At 54.8% G+C, this 15,033-nt stretch overlaps 1 protein-coding gene and 1 pseudogene across 3 annotated transcripts in view; one reads left to right on the top strand and one right to left on the bottom strand.

Moving 5' to 3' along the window:
- LOC307097890 (dCTP pyrophosphatase 1-like) overlaps nucleotides 1–15,033 on the bottom strand; it is a 447,295-nt pseudogene that overhangs the window by 102,622 nt on the left and 329,640 nt on the right. The gene's annotated exons all lie outside the window — the stretch shown is intronic.
- Nucleotides 1–15,033, top strand: part of FBLN5 (fibulin 5) — a 70,207-nt gene that overhangs the window by 43,182 nt on the left and 11,992 nt on the right. For both annotated transcript variants that reach the window (XM_079769771.1, XM_079769770.1), the window contains exons 5-7: nucleotides 4,657–4,779; nucleotides 8,055–8,171; nucleotides 11,803–11,922. In XM_079769771.1, coding sequence (XP_079625897.1) covers nucleotides 4,657–4,779; nucleotides 8,055–8,171; nucleotides 11,803–11,922 — 360 coding nt within the window. The remainder of the gene's footprint in view (nucleotides 1–4,656; nucleotides 4,780–8,054; nucleotides 8,172–11,802; nucleotides 11,923–15,033) is intronic.

Genomic DNA, 15,033 nt, shown 5'->3' with positions numbered 1-15,033 from the left:
ACGTAGTTACTACGGGCAGGAGCCTGGCTGCACACGCAGCTCTGCCTGCCCTCGAAGTTCTGGCTTTCTTGCCCACCAGTCCTTTCTGGGGAGACTCGGCCCTTTGTTTGTTTCCGCTTGTGCTTTGGTGCTGGGCGCATGGCCTCGGAAGTGTTCTCCCCGCGGGCATGAGGGAACCATTCGTTCTTGCTTTGCTGTGTTTTGCCTTATGGTTTTTGAAGGACACTTTATTTCTATTAGAATTGGCGTTAGGAAACCAGTTTAAGTGTTTTCCTTTCAACTTAAAGGTATAAATGATGGAATATAAATTCAGATATATATACACACATTCAAATACACTGAGTGGCCGAATTATTATGATCTCTGAATGCATAATCATCTGGCCACTCCGTGTATTTATGCATAAGGGAAAGCTTGCAAATCTAGATATGTCAAGGGACCAGGAGATAGTGGCCCCCAGCCTCTGGCTAGTAAGTCCTCGGCTTCTTTCTAACTACCCACAATGCAGTTCTTATACATGGAAAAACCTTATTTTAAAATCCCAACTCTGTGGTCAGTCTACACTGAGTGGCCAGATTATTATGCATTCAGAGATCATAATAATCTGGCCACTCAGTGTATAATGAATAGCTGGCATACACACACATACGATTTATAGTCCAACGTATTTATGTCAGCACATCAATTGTTACGCCTCCCTGTGGAGATGCGGATATAATAACCCGCGAGTTAGCCCTGGGATTGTCCTCGGAACCCTCAGTTTCACACGGGACAGAGAAGTGGGTGGTAGGCTGTGTTCTCAGAACCCGCCCACTCCCAGGAAGGACATGCGACGTGGTACCACAAGGTCCCGAGAGTTCATCCGACAGATGGATGCCTGTCACCCCTCGCTTCCCTCAGACGCCTGTTCTGAGGTGTCTCTGTGGCCCGTGGCCCTCCCGCCTGCCCCTCAAGTCAGCCTGGAAGACAAGTCGTTTGTGGTCCCGGGTTGCTGGGTAGTGTGTCCTCATGACCGAAGGCCGGTCCCTCCATCTGGTGCCTCCGTGAGGCTGTGACTGGACTGGAAGGTTGTTCTTTATTCACCCGCCTTCATGCACCTGCCCGCGTGAAGCTGCTGTCTGGAGGGGCCATGGGACCCAGCTGGTGGCATGAACCCCGAACATGTCCCTGATGGGTGGCCTGCTATCCGAGGCCCAGAGCCCACTCCCGCCCGCGGCCTCCTGGGCCGTCAGGGATGAGGTGGGCTGGTGTCCATGGCTAAGTCAGCAGTTGCTTTCACGGATGGGGCGTCGGCACAAGGATGACAGCTCAGACACAGCCACGTGGGCCCCAGAGCTGGCTGCTCACGCCCGGGGATTCGTTCCTGGGCGGGTGCAGTGCTGGGCGCTCGCAGCTGCAGGTTCTGGAGGAGTCAGCAGGCTCCTTCCTCCAGCGGCCAGGGAGCAGGGAGCGGGCAGAAGGGCCCTCAGCAAAGTCTGCTTTGGGGACTAGTCCAGATGGAGGGACTGTGCTCGATGCCAGCTCTCCCTAGTGACCTGGAGGTTTGGGAGGACACACACACACACACACACACACACACACAGTAGAGCACGAAGACTGAGTGAGAGCCGGAGTGAGCAGATGACTGAATGAACCCAGCATGCTTTTCTCTTAGGAGACTCTTCCTAAATATCACACAGAAAGGAAAAGGAACAGCAGGCCCGGCTCGCGCCCGAGGCTAACGACACTGACTCGGGTTGCCGCCGCGTGTGCTTTTCCACTGTGCAGGCGCGGACGCTTTGCCAAAGAATGTCCTTGGAGTGATTCGACGTATTTTTCCTTCTGTTATTTAAGTCAAATGTATTTAATGTAAGCGATTCGGCTGTGAGCTGGAATGTGTGGTGGGCCCCCCAGCCCCGCGTGGAGCCCTCCGAGTGGCCGCCTCCAGGGGGTGTGGCGGCCGGTGGTTTTCGGTGGGGCCGGTTGTGCTTCCAGTCCACACACCAGAGCGGTCTTGTTAGCGAGTTGTCTGGGACACATTTGTCTGGGGTCTAGAGGCATTCCTGTTTGCAGTTCGTGTGTTCATTCGTCCTCCCACCAAGTGGTTACCGGGCATTTACTATGGACACAGCATTATACCACGCATGTTTTGAGGATACAAAGATGGGATGCACCCTCCACCCAAAACTCCAGGGCAAGCATGTCAAACTCGCGGCCGCTGGGCTGCATACCTCATTTAAATAATGAGGCATGCGGCCCGCCGACCGCGAGTTTGACACGCTTGCTCCAGGGACTTCAGTTCTCAAAATACATTTATATTGACAGTCCATTCAACCAGGTGGCGAACGTTACACATTCGTTTCTTGAGCATACATCAACAGAAATGAGTTAATTCTTTAACTCAGTAAAAATGGTAGAGTTTTTTAAAAAAAATGAACTTTAAAGATTTTGTGTCTTGGTTGGATCGCCTTGCCTGTGCCTGTGTGTGTGCCCGTGCATATACACACGTACATACACACACGTGCACTTATAGGCCCCCGCCTGCCCTTCTGAGCCCAGTCGGGTCCACTCGCACATGTTTGGTCTTCTCTGTGGGGCCCTGCGGGCACGTGGCGTGCGTGTGAGTGACACAGACAGAGCCTTGGGAACTGGCGGTCACCAAGGCTCCCTAATGGCTCTGCTCGCCTTGGGTCTCCCTCACCCCGCATCCCCCTCCAGGCAGGAAAAAGAGCACAAATTCCTAAGGCAGTGTTGTTCCCAGGGTACAATTGCCATCCATCACTCCCCTCCGGAAAAATGTAAATATGCTCTGGCCGATAGTGGCATTATTTATTATCCTAGGCCTCAGTGTGGATGTGAGCAGGCGCGGCTGCTGGCCAAGCCTTGTTCAAGGTTCCCCTGGGAGGCTCGGCTAGGTGGGCAGAGCTGGGGGGTGGGGGGGGGGGGGGCGGCGGGAGGCAGAGGCAGGAGCTCCTGCAGCTGAGAACAGGGCTGGTCCTCGCCACCGAGGCTGGAGCGGAGGCGGCCCCCACCTTGGAACCAGATTCTTGGAGTCTGTCCATGTTTAGAGACTGAAGGCTGGCTCCACGCGGGGCCCAGACACACGGTTCCTGGAGGGTGGGAACTGATCGGTTTCTTGGTGTTTGACTTGTGGCGGGCGGTGGATTGCGCTGGTGTCACTGGAACCCAAGACGCCGTTGTTTGCTCGCCTGGCCGAACGTTTCCCTGAATCAGCCATGCTCGCTCCCTGAGCACGAAGCGGAACAGGCCTGTCACGGAAGACCCCTGTTCTCAGGGAGCTTCCACTGAGGGGCCCCTGGTGCCCCCCTCTCCCACCACAGTCTGCAATAGGCAACATTCAGAGGCAGACAATTTTCCAGGAGAGACAGGAAGAGGCAGCAACGGCTCAGTGCGGTCCCCCCAGCCAGGTGTGCCAGCTTCCTCCCGACCCTGCCGGGTCTAGGGGCGGAATGACCTCTGTTATCCTGAGTCAGGGAGGCCTGGGCTGAACCTTTGTCTGGGCTTGTGAGCTCCTTCAGTGCAGTTTTCCCGCCTGTACGATGGGGACGACGAGCCCATCGGCAGGGCGAGTGTGAGAATACACACACTGACATCTGTGAGGGCCCAGCACACTACACAGCTCAGCGAACTGCAGCTTCCGATGTTATTTCCAACTCTGCGATGGCCCACTGCGGGAGGCGGGGGGTGGGGGGACTGCAGTGAGGAGGGGACAGAAGGGACAGACAGGCGAGGGCAGGATGGACAGGAGGAAAGACGTTGGGGTCAGGCCAGGCGGAGCCAGGGCTTGCGGTCAAAGGGAGAGGGCGGGGTCAGGAGGTCCCGTTATAGGATCTGAATGCTCTCCCTAAAACACAGCACGGGAGACGGGAAAGAAGGGTTCGTTTCAGTTGAAACCGTTTTGAGGCTGAATGTGTGCACCGGGTGTCTTGAGAAATATGACTATGGCTGCAGCTTGGTCTGTATGCTTTGTCACTCTCAATGAAGACGGGACTGCCTTGGACACAAGTGACTACAGACAGACAGACAGACAGACAGACAGACAGCGATGGGCATGAAGCGGTGTAGACGAGCCCCGTGTGGGCAGTGGGCACAGAGGTCAGCCGCAGGAGAGGAGGGAGCACTGGGGGCTCCATGAAGCGTCACGAAGGGGCAGGAACCTCAGACTGAAAGATGTTCGTGGACGGATCCAATCCAGGGACTCGATCCCAAGCTTCCTTGGGCAGGGGCACTTCCTTTTCTTCTGTTATGTCCTCAGAGGTGTCGTGGGTCTGTGCACGCAATAGAGACCCCAAAAGACCCCCACGTAACAGTGAAAGGAGAAGCCTAAACAAAATGCATTTCTAAATCAAGTAATGGTTATTGTCAAGGTGCCCTGCTTTCAGAAAACGATGGGCTAGGGCGGCGGAACAGAGCCCATGGGTGTGTGTTCTCTTCTGGGCCATTTCCCTCGGTGGGTTTCTGGGCAGCAGGCGAGCTCCATGAAAGGCCCGTGCCCCCCAGTGGCACCCATCTGGAGGTGGCTCCATCTTTGTGGATAGAACCCAGGAATGTGATCGACTGCCTCCCAGCCAGACAAGCAAGCAGCCGGCACCTCTGGTGGCTCCGGGGCCCTTCGCAGATGGAGGTGACATTCTTCGGAATATGTTTGTGTTACAGATGTGGACGAGTGTGCAACGGATTCCCACCAATGCAACCCCACCCAGATCTGCATCAACACCGAAGGAGGGTATACCTGCTCCTGCACCGAAGGCTACTGGCTCCTGGAAGGCCAGTGCTTAGGTAACAGCTCTTGGGGGCTCACAGGGACTCTTGGAAGTTAATGGCTGCCAGGGTCATTGTGAAGTGGGCATCGCTGGGTGGCCTTTGCAGGGGGGCGGGGGGAGGTACAAGGCTATGCGCTTACGTGTTTCAATACCACTGTGTTTCTCCTTGTTGTTGTTAATCCTCACCTGAGGATATTTTCCCATTTATTTTTACAGAGAATGGAAGGGAGGGAGGTGGGGGGGGGGTGGCGGGGGGGGGGAGAGAAAGAAGAGAGAGAGAGAGAGAGAGAGAGAGAGAGAGAGAGAGAGAGAGAGAGAAGCATCGATGTGTGAGAGACACATTGATTGGTTGCCTCCTGCATGCTCCCTGACTGGGCCCAGGGAATGAACCTGCAACGAGGTAAGTGCCCTTGAGCAGGAATTGAACCTGCGACCCTTCGGTGTGCAGGCCGACACTCTAACCCACGGAGCACACCAGCCAGGGCCCCGCCACCTTTTAAAATCAGTTGCCACCATCTCTGCCTTGTCATCGCATGAATTGTTAAATGTATTTGGAAGGCTCCTGTTCCATTTTACCTACACCTTCTTCCCGCCTTCAGGACGCTTATCGCCAAGGCAGGAAAGGGTGGACGTGAGAGTTAACCTGTCCTCGTTAGAAATCATGCTAAGAGAAGGGCACACTTTGCTTAGCCACAGAGACGTTCCAACTCTCCCGTGTGGGTCAGCAGATTCTGCGCTAACCCCGTCTCCTCCCAGCCCCCCGTCGTGCCCACCCCACAGGCTGGGCTTTCTTTTTCCTGTTAAGGAGCCAGCCGTCCCAATTGAGAGTTTTGTTTCTTGCAGTTGGCATCTGCTCTATGATCTCCCTGTTTATTTTCACTGGAGGGTTCTTTTCCTTTCTTTCCCTGTAGTTTTCGGTCTCGCCAAGTGAGTGAATTCATAGCCATCTCTCGCTGTCAGTTCAATTTCTATTCTGGGGTGTGATTTCTGTGCTGTCTTCTTGGAGAAGCCCTGCCAGTTTCAGTTCTCTGAGACACCGTCCCGTTGCCCCAAAGTCAGCCCGGGAGGAGCTGAGGAACAAATCCACACGACATCATGGAAACAGAAAAAGAAGGTTCTCTTTTCCAAGTCTCTCGCGATTGAGACTGCGTTTAGGTCGGCCCCAGGGCCCTGTCTGCGGCCTCCTGGGGGCCCGATAAGCCAGCCTAGACTTGGCGCGGCTCCCCTTTCCAGACATGCACCAAAGAGCTGGCTGCACACGGGCATTTGCGAATGTGATGGTCGCTGTGCATTTTAACCAACCTCCGCTATTATGGAAAATTTGATGCCGCTGCTTTGAACATAAGCACAGCATTGTGAGTTATTTGTGCAGGAACTTAATATGTAGGATTTCAGAGCTGGAAGGGATGTTAGATATTATGTCATTCAACTTTTATGGAGTTGGAAACTGAGACTCAAAAGAGGAGGGACATTTTGGACCAAGTGAATGAGGTCTAAAACCCATCTCCTGTTCTTCAGCCCAGTTACTTTCCACCACAAGGGGGCGCAAGGGAGGATCGGGTGCCTGGGACACACAGGCTGGGCTGATTATACAGAGGAAACCCCTCTGATCTGAGGGTGGCCAGACACTGGGACATTCCTCTGCCTTGGGGGGAGGTTCCTGGCCCCCGAGTGTGCAGCTTTGGGAGGGGCTCTCCTGGAGGCCTGACAGGTTTGCCTGGTGCCACATGCACTTTACATCCTAATTGTGGCTGAACGCTTGCCATCCTCAGGCCAAACTTCTCTTTCGCTTTAAAAACACAAGTTCCATAGCCGTGCCCACCACCCGCTCTGTGCACCTTTGGAGGCATTGCTTTTGGAGAAAAAGGAGGGCCTGGGGGCTGCCTTTCCTCCAAGGTCCCCTAGGATGTCCTCTCCTTTCCCTGCTGCCTCCCTGTCCTTGGTGATGGGTCCAACTGCACCCTGGGAAGAGGTGGACCGGCCACTGCACGAGTCAGTGTGCTTGCTAAGCATGAGCTGCCAAGCACCCAGTGGGCAGTGGGGTGTGCCAGGGTAGAAGTAGCTGGGACTCGGAGGTCAAACAGAAGAACAAGGGCAGGGCACAGCCTCTGAGGAAGGTTAGACCAGTGGTTGGCAAACCGCGGCTCGCGAGCCACATGCGGCTCACGAGCCGCGGTTTGCCGCTCTGTTGGCTAATGAGTTTGCTGACCACTGGGTTAGACAATAGGTGAGGTGGAGGTGGGGTCCTTTCTGGCAGCAGGTGGTAGGAACTAGACACAGGGACTGAGGTTCTGAGCTGGCCTCTGGAGTGCCGGATGGACCCTGGGAACCAGGGTGCCAGGGAGGGATGTGGTTCGTTTAGGGCAGTGGTCAGCAAACTCATTAGTCAACAGAGCGGCAAACCGCGGATGAGGCAAGAACCAGTTACAACTACGGTCAGATCAGTAGGTCACAGCAGGTGCCTGTACAGGTGAGGACTCTGTCTCCACCTGTAGGCTTCATTCAAGACATCCTACCTCACAGGAGTGAATTTTCCAGCCCATCAGCCCATAAACTTGGGGGGTTGAGAAGTGCTTCCCCAGTGACCCCAGGCTCCCCATGGACTGGTCCACGTTGGCAGGGAGGTCAGATTGCCTACTCTGCTAAAAGGATCCATTCATTCGCAGAGCGGCTTGCTCAGGAAAGACCAGCCACGGCTTGGAAGAGGTGTGTTTAGCCAGAGTTGTATGTCCGCTCTAGTGCAAGGAGGAGATCCCCGGTGAGCTCCGGAGTCCTGGTGTTACCGGATCCGTGGGTCTCCAGACCGTAGTGCGACCAGCTCGTCCTCTGCTACACTTGTTCTTGTTCCTGACACGTGGGCATGTTCATGGTGGATGGAGCTGGTGAGGAGTCTATTGGAGCGAGGCTACAGATTCTTCTTATACTTTGAGCTAGTCCCTTCCTTGGCAAGGAAACATTTATATACAATCTTAAAGTGGACTCTCACCATGGAGAAAATCTTAGAGGCCATCTTGCCCACTCTAAGCAAAATTTTCCTCTACAACTTTCAAGATAGGTTCAGGTGTTCATGGGACCAAGATGGGTCGGGGAGGATTATGGGGAGATTGAGCCTTGGAATCCAGAGAGTATCACCAGCCCTGACACTTAGTAGGTCTGGTCTTCACGTCGGTTCCCCTTGGCTTCCCTTCGAGATATCTCTCCGGAAGAGATGGGCTGTACTGACGCTGGTGGGGAGGGGGGTGGCATTGTGATGGAGAAGAACTGTCTTACCTTGCGTGTTTCTGTTTCCAGACATTGATGAATGTCGCTATGGCTACTGCCAGCAGCTGTGCGCGAATGTTCCTGGATCCTATTCCTGCACATGCAACCCCGGTTTTACCCTCAACGAGGATGGAAGGTCTTGCCAAGGTATGCGACGTGAACGGTAACGCGCACACGCCGTGAAACACGAGAGGCTGTCTTCTGCCGAGCCCGACAGCGCTTCTGGCCGCGGTGGAAGCGCGTTCCCGCCTAGTGTCCCTGCCCGAGCATCTCCTTGCTTACAGAAACCCGAGACCTGAGCTGAGGTTGCGTGATGCATGTCAAGGAGGGCTCTGGGCATTGCTGGAGGGAGAACCGCAGTCATCCGTCAGCTGGGAGCTACGGTTTCGTGGGCTGGCTTCTCTGTCTGCTGTCCAGCAGCAGCCTTGCCGGCTTTCTTGGCTCATCAGACATGTTCTTGCATATCCTGTCGCCTAAGTCCAATTCCTGGGCCAGAGTGGGGTGGTCGGAAAGAACGCCTGACCTGACCCTTGATGAATGGCGAAATAAACACGCGCACGCTATGCAGGGGTTTCATGGGCCTTTTGATGCCTCTTGTTACACTTTTCCCTTCAGCCTACGCCTGGAGGGCCTGTTACTTAGCAGAGAGTCTGGTGGTGGCGGTGACTTCCCCTACCACTCAGCATTCCTCACAGAAACGAGACGAAACGGAGGCATTTTCTGGTTTTCACATGATCACGTCAAGCACTGATAAGTAAGGAAAACAATCTCCGTGCCTATTGTGGTTTCCATCTGCAGGTTTCTCGTGCTCAGGAAATGAATGGGGGACTTAAGATTCGAGGAATTAGTGCAGGTCCCGCCTGGCCTGGCCGCCGGCTCCCCACCCGCCCGCCCGCCCCAGCCCCCCGGCCGGGCCTCCGGGCCCTGGCAGCTGCTCCGTCCAGGGTGGAGGCAGTGCCGGGGACTCAGAATGAGGTCTTTGTCTGGAGCTGCCACCAGGTTTCGCAGGGCCCATTTCCTTGTCACACCACCAGAGGCCTGGCTGGCGGGCTCCTGGCCAGCTAGTTGGAGGATATTATGTCTCCATTTAATCGTATCTAAATCGTTGGGTAAACAGGAAGGCATTGGCCTTAAAGAGCGCGATCCTGGACTCTTTGGAAGGCTCCCCTCCAGAGCTGGTTCTGCTGATTGTTCCAACAAGTCTCCTCTCGCCAGCAGAGGTCATTTTCTTCTGGGAGTGGAGACGGGGCTGGGCGGTCGAGGGGCCGATAGAGCAAGGCCCTCCCTTGTCCCTGGAGCGGGAGCAGGCGCCTGGCTCCCTTGCTGCTGTGATAAGCAGCTCAGGGCAGATCCAGGCGTCCCCATGCCAAGGCTGGGGTTGGACGTGCCAGCCCAGGTCCCCCCCTTCCTCTCCCCTCACCCCCCCAGAGTCTGGCTTGGTGCACCCGACACCCCCCGAGGAACAGCCAGGCGCAGCAGAGGCCAAAGTCCCATGTGTCCTTGAGCCTCTCAGGGACGGGCCTGTGACCAGGAGCAGATCATACGCCTGGCGGTGCCAAGTCCGGCAGCAGGCACAGCACCCAGGCCTGGACATGGGCACTGGGCCACCGGGATGTTGCATCAGCTGGGCCCGCTGGTGACACGAATGTTCCGAACAGCCCGGGACATTGTCCCACCTGTTCATTTCACTGAATCCCAGCAGTGGCCTTAACGAGGGAGGCAGGGCAGGTGTTTGTGGCTCTCTGCACCAACAAGGAAGTCAAGGAGCCAAGAGGTTAAGCAATTTGGCCAGTGCCACAGCCAGGTGGCGGCGGAGTTGAGCGGAGACGCAGGGCCCGGCCTTCCTGTCCAGCAGTGGAGCGGTCTGTTCCCACGGGACCCAGAGGGTGATAGGACATGTGTGGCTCCCAGGGCTGGCAGAAGCGGGCAGCCAGGGTCCCGGGGGGCGGGGGGGGGGGCAGGATCCTTTGGGTCCTGCTGCTCTGCAGAAACAGCTGAGAGGGAGGGTGGGACTGAAGCCTGCTCATCTCTGTGTGCCCAGCGTCTGGCTGGAAGCCACGAGCTCCAGCCCTAATGCTCACCAGCGCCGTCCTGCCTGAACCTGCCCTCCACAGCCTGGCGCCACCACGTTTTCCTGGCCTCCCGGGCGGAGAGCCTCCAAACCCCCGTGGGCACCAGGGGACGCGGGGATCTCACTGGACCCACCCTGCATGGCCGACTATTATTTTTCTTTCTCTAAAATGCTCCGAGGGGTTCCAGGAAGCAGGAAGTATCTGGGCATGGGATTATCCCTCCCCTTTAAGAAAAGCTTCTCAAAGCTACTCACTGTGAAGGCTTTTAACTCTGAAAACACTCCAATCTCTATTCAGAGTCTTAAGAGGGCTGCCGGGACGTTTGAAGAGGATAGAAGTTCTCTCGGCTGGAACTTTGGTCATTGGCGTGAGGAGCCTGGGAGAGAGTGTGCTTTAAGCTGGGCAGCGAATGCTAGTGCAGGAGGGGGCTCCCCAGTCCTCCTCCCCGTCTCCATCAGCTGTGCAGAAGGAATCTTGGGTTTTATGGAAAAACCCTTAACTCCTGTTCCAGTTACAATTGCACCCTTGTTAGCTTGGGGATTTGGGTACATCTCTCAGCCTTAAAACAAACGTGAGCATCTTGTTGGTGTATAATTGACGTACAGTGAACTGCACGGTTCAAGGAACGTGATTTTATGAACTTTGACACATGTATACACCCATGAACCCATCACCACACTCAAGATAATGAACATTCCATCATCCCTAACAGTTTCCTATGCCCCTTTGTGGTCCTCTCCTTATCCAACTGAACTTGTAACACGGGGCCGTGGTCCTAAAGCAGGGTTGTGGTGAGGATTCAGTGAATGTGAGGTCCCGTTATTATCAGTGATGTTATTTATGCATCATTGTCTCTTTCAACTCCAGCTGACACAATATCATAGACTGGGGGACTTAAACAACAGAAATTTATTTTCTCACAGGTCCTGAGGCTGGACGTGTAAGATCAGGGGGCCAGCATGGCCAGGGGCTTTCGTGGGCTCTCTTCCTGGCTTGTGGCTGGCTAACTTCTCTCTGAATCCTCACCTGGCAGAAAGAGCAGGAGCAAGTCTCTGGTGTCTCTTTCTATAAGGGCACTAATTCCCTCAGGAGGTCCCCACCCTTAGGGCCTCACTTAAGCTTACGGACTTCCCCAAGGTCCCAGCTCCAAATGCCATGACATAGGAAGTTAGGGCTTCAACGTGAACTTGGCCGGAGGGAAAGGGGCGGCGGGGGGAAGGGGAGAAAGGGGCACAATTCATTCCATAGCAGTAATCAGTAGAGTTATTATTAGAATTGTCACAGTTACTTGTGTGTGTGCTTGAAATGTCAACGTCAGTGGGGGTGAGGGGAGAGTTTATTGGGAATGGAATGTGGCAGGTGGCGGGAAAGAGCAGAGATTGCCGAGAAATTCCTGTTGGTGACCTTGGAGAGTGGACTTCCTAGGAGGTATAAATATGTGCATGTGCACACGTGTATAGGACATGTGTACATGTTGTTTCTACCCTTCCCACTGCGGGACTCCAGAGGGACATATGGATGGAGCCCCTGATTCTTCAGTGAACACGTTTGGGGGCTGACTTCTCAGTCTGATGGGTCCCAGGCGGAGGGCCTCGCTGCCTGTGGGCCTGGTCTCCCAGCCACAGTAGCTTTGGTTGCCAGTGCCTTTTGATCTGCCTCGTGTTGTTGTTTGGGAACGGTCAGTGATGCGCTTTGGCTTTTCACAGACGTGAATGAGTGTGCCTCGGAGAACCCCTGTGTGCAGACCTGCGTCAACACCTACGGCTCTTTCATCTGCCGCTGTGACCCAGGATATGAACTGGAGGATGACGGAGTTCGTTGCAGTGGTAATGGGTTTTGTTTAAGTCCTGGAGGTCTCCACCTGTGCTAGGGGCGCAGGGGTGGGGGGTGGAGGTCCAGGGCTTCCTTCACAGGTGTTTCCTCTCAATTCCCAGAAACATCTCCCGTTTGGGACACAACCACACCACGCAGGGATGAGTCACTTCTGGAAAGGTGGCCGTGAGGCCAAATGCAAAAACCAATGGAGCCACCTTTTAGAGTCTGAGATGGGGGTGAAGAGGGAGAGGGGTCACCCAATTTTGCACGTTGGTTTGCGTTCTCTGTCCTCACCCAGCACTGACTCAAGTCCTGGGGATAGCACAGACGGTGCTGACAGAGGACAGCGACCCAGGAACAATAGTATATCTCATATGGTCGTGTCAGGAGGGGTGTGTGTGTGTGGAGAGAATGAGATCATGTATGTAACGGCAAACACTGTGAAATCCTAAAATCTCTACACATACCCAGTGCCCAGCTCCAGGCCTGGCACCCAGCGAGCATGAAATAAGTAGTTGTCAAATCAATGCGTGAATGACTGAATAGTGAATGAATGAGCCCTTAACTTGTTGTGAGAACATAGATGTGGTGGCTTAGTTGAGCCTTTTATAAATTCCTTCCAAGCCCGAGAAGCTGATTCTCTGCCCATGCCAGACTGTGGATTCTGTCCTAATTTTCTTCTTATCCCTTGTAATAAGAAACTTGTAAACTCTTGTCAACTCCTTGAAAACAGGGACCGCATCGTGCTCCAATTTATTACCATCCTGCACAGAGCCACGCACAGCTTTCTTTTGTTCTCTCTCCCTCCCTCCCTCCCCCGTTTTTGTTGCTGTTTTTGTTGTTTGGTAAATGTCGAATTTAGCTCCAACCCATCCACTTTTGGCATCATCAACACTTGTAAAGGAGCACAGGCCGAATTCATGATGCTTCGCTGTATTTTTCAAAACAAGTGGCCGCCATGCCCTGGGGTGTGAAAGCCTTCCTGCCTGGCAGGATGGAACGTTTCCTAATCCTGGGTCTCACGGTGACAGGAGCTGACCCAGGGCGTGATGGGACTGTGTGAGAGCGCCACTCAGGCCTGCAGTGTTTGGGGACAGAGTTCCCTGAAACAAACCCGCGCCTCTCCCAGGGGCCAGGGAATCCAGGGCAGCGAGCAGGCAGGGACAGGGAGCCTCCCACCGATTAAATGTCAGCTCAGAAGCCGTAATAAAACACCCTCAGGCATGACAAGCTGCTTTCTTCCCAGATTTCAGTTTCCCGCATGGCACTCCTTGGGGCATCGGGGCCGAGGAACTAACTGGTGGGCGGGTGAGCGTCGGGAGATGGGGTCATTGGTGTCTCTAGAATTGCTTGCACGTCCACAGAGGTGTATTCCCACCCGCAGAGCCGAGTTCAGATTTTGGCTCTATTGTGCAGTGCTTTCCCTGGCCAGGCCACTCCCTAAGCCTCAGCTTCCTCATTCTTTGAAAAACAAACACCCTCCTGGGGTGGTCACCAAGATGAGATATGTCGGTGTGGCTGTCATGACAGGTCCACGTGTTTCTCTGAGCCTAAGTGGAAGAGACCTTTGGCTTTTCCAGCACTTGACCTCCTCGGTGGTTTGGCAGGGATTGTCAGTTGCCTGGCTTCACCTAAAATGGCCAACTTCTCCACGTCCACCACGATGCCCACGTTCCTCAGACTGAGAGTGACCGTGCCCCCTGGACACTGAGGGCGTTAGGGCTGGCTTCGGATAGCATGTGGCACAGAATTTATGTCCCGTCTCTTCTACTTACCCCCTTTCTCAGCTAATCACTCTCCCCAGGAAATGTTACCCTCACTGTCACCACAGCTAGTGTGGCCCCTCCATGCGGCACCAGACCCTTCCTAGCCGTGTCCCTTGTCCCTCGGGGATTTGGGAAGCCCAGCTGGTCCCGGGAACCATGGTGGGTTTTCAGGTGGGTGAGTGAAAAGGGCCTCATGCATGCTCCCTGCCAGAAACTGGGCTCGTATTTCAGCTCTTCGGTCTGGGGATTGCAGACCCTAAGATACACTGAGCGTGTCTGTTACGGCCCCTTGCTGCCCGGTGGCTCAGGACTCCCCAAATCCATCCATCTTAAGTCCCCAGTATGATCCACTCAGGGAGACCTTACAGAATTGTGTTGACAAGTATAGGATCTGGAGGCTGGCTGGGTTCAGATCCCCACTTGACTGGTTAGTCATTATCTGTGAATTGAGTAAGTTACCGAACCTCAATTTTGTTCTCTGTAAAACATGGCTACAATAGCACCTCCTTCACGGGCTGAGGTGAGGATGAAATCAGATGAGGCAGGTAAAGCATTTAATTTGGTGCCTGGTACATAGCAAGTCTCAGGAACCGCCAGGGGCTACTACTGCTTCTACCGAAGGTCTGAACCAAGTCTACACACTGACCCATTTTCAGCCTCCTTGAGCCTGCCTCACCCCAACACCACCAAGTGACAAATCTCCACAGCACTGCCAGGCCGTAGAGATAGAATGGGGGCTACAAATGGGAGCCATGTATGCAGTCCAGGAGTCTGCGAAGAGTGAGCACACACTTTGTTATGATGGGCGGGGCCAGAGACGGGGACTCTACTAGTACCAGGCTCCCAGGGGAGTGGGAGGGGCCAGGGCAGAGGCCCATCTCACTGCACATGCGTTAGCTTTCCAGTCAGCATCCCAGTTCTGCTGGCTCGTAACCCGTCACCTGAAGATCCCGAGAGAGACTGGAAGGCTGTGAGAGGCATCAGGCTTGTAACACCCGGATTATCCGATGGTGGGGAAGCCTCCTCGTTGGCTGACAGCCGCTCGGGGTGATTCCAGCCATCCGCGGTCTGTGAGTTTGAGAGCAATCCGAGGACATGTCACAGGGGGAAACGCGTGAAAGCAAGTTTTCGGGAAACAACAAATGAAATGAAAACATGTTTTCTTTGGCCTGTTGATTGGATGACGCGCGCATGGGGGCTTCGTTGCCAAACTCCGGGTGTGATAAAGAGCTGGCTTTGCTGCAACGCCTGCTTCGGCAGCAACTGCCACCCCCTCCGGTTCAGAGGCCCCGAGGCCCCCGGAGGGAGGCAGGCCGGCCGCTGAGGGGCGGCGTGCCCGCCCACCCTATGCCACTC

Source organism: Cnephaeus nilssonii (assembly GCF_951640355.1).
Source record: "Cnephaeus nilssonii genome assembly, chromosome: 4".
NCBI lineage: Eukaryota > Metazoa > Chordata > Mammalia > Chiroptera > Vespertilionidae > Cnephaeus > Cnephaeus nilssonii.
This window is presented reverse-complemented; position numbering and strand designations above follow the sequence as displayed.